The 3,113-nt window shown below is 60.4% G+C and overlaps 1 protein-coding gene across 1 annotated transcript; it reads right to left on the bottom strand.

Moving 5' to 3' along the window:
• Positions 1-881: 881 nt before the first annotated feature.
• Positions 882-1,845, bottom strand: LOC103621102 (beta-enolase-like). Its single transcript, XM_017742375.1, has one exon. The coding sequence runs from the start codon at positions 1,406-1,408 to the stop codon at positions 1,139-1,141; it is 270 nt and encodes an 89-aa protein (XP_017597864.1). The 5' UTR covers positions 1,409-1,845; the 3' UTR covers positions 882-1,138.
• Positions 1,846-3,113: the final 1,268 nt, after the last annotated feature.

The following is a 3,113-nucleotide window of genomic DNA, read 5'->3' as shown; positions in this document are numbered from 1 at the left end:
CTTTAGGGAGTTTAGTTCCGGAGGGGGGGGGAACCCCTTGGGGGGGGGGGGGCAGGGTGGGCCTCTCTGCCTCTCCCCGTCCTACGTGGCCTTGGGATTTTGGAATTTGCGCCCCGTGAACTTGGCCCCATCCCCCAGGACCTCCTCAATCCTGGGGGGGATGAGAGCTCAGTGGGGTGACATGGGGTTGATCCAGGGGTCAGCAGACGTGGGGGGGTTGGGGAAGGGGCGGGGGCACATGTGGGACTCACAGGGACAAGGACACTCCTGGGGGGGACATGGGGATGGGCTTGGGCACCCCCCCAGCTCTCTGTGGGGGATGTGGGGACATGGAGGCAGCAGGGACCCCTGGGGACATGTGGGGACAAGGGGGGACGCACACAGATTTGGGGACAAGGGAGGGGACACAGACGTGGAGACCCCTCGCCTCATCAGCTGGTTGTACTTGGCTGAGCGCTTCGAGCAACAGGGAGCCCCCGTCTGGATCTGGGGGGGGATGGGGGACAACGGAGGGTGTCATGGGGGAACAGGGGGGTGACAGGGGATGCTGGGACTCACCTGGCCAGCGCAGAGCCCCACGACGAGGTCCGAAATGAAGGTGTCCTCAGTCTCGCCCGAGCGGTGACTCACCATGACCCCCCAGCTGTAGCTCTGGGCCAGCTTGCACCTGTGGAGGTACACAGGCAGGGTCACGGGAGGTGACATGGGGACATGAGCTGGGATGAGGGTTGTGCCTGAGGTTTTCACACAAGGGCTTTGCACTGGATGATGAGGGGCATTTCCATGAGAGATTTTTGTGCAGAGGCCTTGCCTCGTATGAGTTTGCACAAGGCCTCTTCCCAAGGAGCCTTTTCCCGAGGGTTTGTGCAAGGATTTGCCTGCGCACTCGCGCCTGGATGGACACGGTGAGCCGGGGGCTTTCACAGAGATTCGCAGGAGGGTTTGCACAGACTCAGCCTGAATGGCTTCCGTGGTCAGGGTTTTCACAAGAGTTTGTGTGAATTTGTGTGTGCAGTCACACCTGGATGGCCTCAGCTGTGGGGGATTTGCACGTGCGCTCACACCCGGATGGACTCCGTAACGAGGGGGTTACGCGGGGACGATGACCCCCGCGCAAGGGTGTGGGGTCACACGAGGATCACGCCTGCATGGACTCGGTGCGGGGCATTTGCACAGGGAGTTGCACGAGGATTCGGAGGACTCGCGCCCGGATGGACTTGGTGACCAATCTGATCTGGTTGACCTTGAGCAGGAGGCAGCTGCGTGCCTGCAGTTTGGCCGCCCGTGCGATGAGTTTTGGGTTGGTCGCTGTCAGATCATTGTCCACCACCTGGATGTCCGCCTGTGTCAAGAACTGCTTCCAGCCGTCCCTGTCATCCTGGTCAAAGGGGTCCTCAACTGACACCATGGTGGGGGAAACAGCCACCAGGATGTACCAGTGTGCACCAATATGGCCCGGTCACCTGGGGGTATGGGAGAGGGACTGACCACCCTGCGGCCCTGGGCACGGCCTTGTATCAGCTATCAGAGTCCCCAGCTGCCTTTCCAGTGCCTCCCAGTTACGCCCCAGTCCATTCCAGGTCATCCCAATGCCCTGCAGTGCGTCGCAGTCCTTCTCAGTGTCACTCCCCTGCTTCCCAGTGCCCTCCCAGTGCCATCGAAGTCCCTCCCAGTGCCCTCTCAGTTTCATCCCAGTGCTCAGCAGGGTAGTCCTTGATGAAGCTCTGGTAGAGCTGCCCCAGCTGCTCCCCAGTGATGAAGAGCTTGGGATCCAGGGGGGGATTTGAAGTCCAGGTCATATTTGCCCTCATGGCAGAGTTCAGAGGCTGCCATGTCCATCCCGATGGCCACCTCGTCCATGTACCCAGCCTTCCCAATGGCTGCTTTCAGAAGCTCCAGCGCTGGAAGGGCACCCAGGGAGCTGGGCCTAAATTCCCCCTGAATCCCCAAATCTCCCCTGAACCCCCACCCCAGCAGAGACAGACCTGGGGCAACCAGGACCCAAATCGCTCTTGGTCCCCCAAATCCCTCCAGAGACCACAGGGACCCCATACGTGGACACGCTCAATGCTGACCCTTGGCCAAGGGGACCTGGGCATCCAGGCCTGAAGACCACCCCCCTTAATTGCCCTCCCTCCAAAGGCAGATGGACCCAGGTGTCCAGGTGCCCCCCCTCCACCTCCTGCCCTTTCTCACCCCTGCCCCACTGCCCCATGACCTCTCTCTAATTACCACAAATTCATGATGTGACCCCAAAACCCAACCAATCTCGGTGCCGTCCATCTCAGTCGTGACCTTGATCTTCTCCTGCTCCACCATGCTGAGTTTCTGGGGTATGGGGAGGGAGTGTCGGCCTCCCTGCCTACCCCTAAGTGTCCCCCAATTCCTCCTGCCCCTCCCTCACATGCACCTTCTCCACCAGAGCTGGGCCCAGGGTCTTGTTGATGTGTTCCATGGCTTTCAGGACCCCTGGAGGGGGCAGAAGGTGTGACCTCTGACCTGACACGTGGGGATTTGGGGATGTGGGAAGGGTTGGGGGGCTTGTTTTGTCTTGGGGGGAATGAGATGGGTGTTGAGGGGTGGTTTAGGGGATGCAGTTGGGTCTTGGGTGGGGGTGTAGAGGATGCAGTTGGGTCTTGGAGGGTCATTGCGGGGGAGGCAGCTGATCATGGGGGATCTATTTGAATCCTGGGAGCTCTTGGAGGACCCAAGTGGGTCTTGGGGTTGTTGTAGGCTCTCGAGGGGTCTGGTTGGACCATTGGGGGGGTCACTGGAGGGATTGTTGGCTCTTGGGGGGGATCTGTTTGGGTTTTAGGGTACCTCCTTGGGACTTTCAGGGTCTTGGGGGTCCCTGAATGTTTTTGGGGGTCACTGGCTGTGCCCACTTTCCCCCTTTCTCAAGGTCCCAGCTTACCAAAGTCCCGCCTTTGCCCATGTAGCGGCTCTCATCCCCATCCTGGAGCTCCAGGGCCTCATGAATCCCAGTGCAGGCTCCACTGGGAAGAGCTGCCCAGAACCATCCTGGGGTAGGAGGGGACTGTCACTGCCTGCCCTGGGACTCTCCACGTCCCCAGCACTCCTGATACATTCCACCACAACCCTGAGCCTCCTCC

The sequence above is a fragment of the Corvus brachyrhynchos genome, unplaced genomic scaffold (genome assembly GCF_000691975.1).
Source record: "Corvus brachyrhynchos isolate BGI_N302 unplaced genomic scaffold, ASM69197v1 scaffold348, whole genome shotgun sequence".
NCBI lineage: Eukaryota > Metazoa > Chordata > Aves > Passeriformes > Corvidae > Corvus > Corvus brachyrhynchos.
Note: the sequence above shows the minus strand (reverse complement) of the source record. Positions and strands in the feature narration are given on the sequence as shown.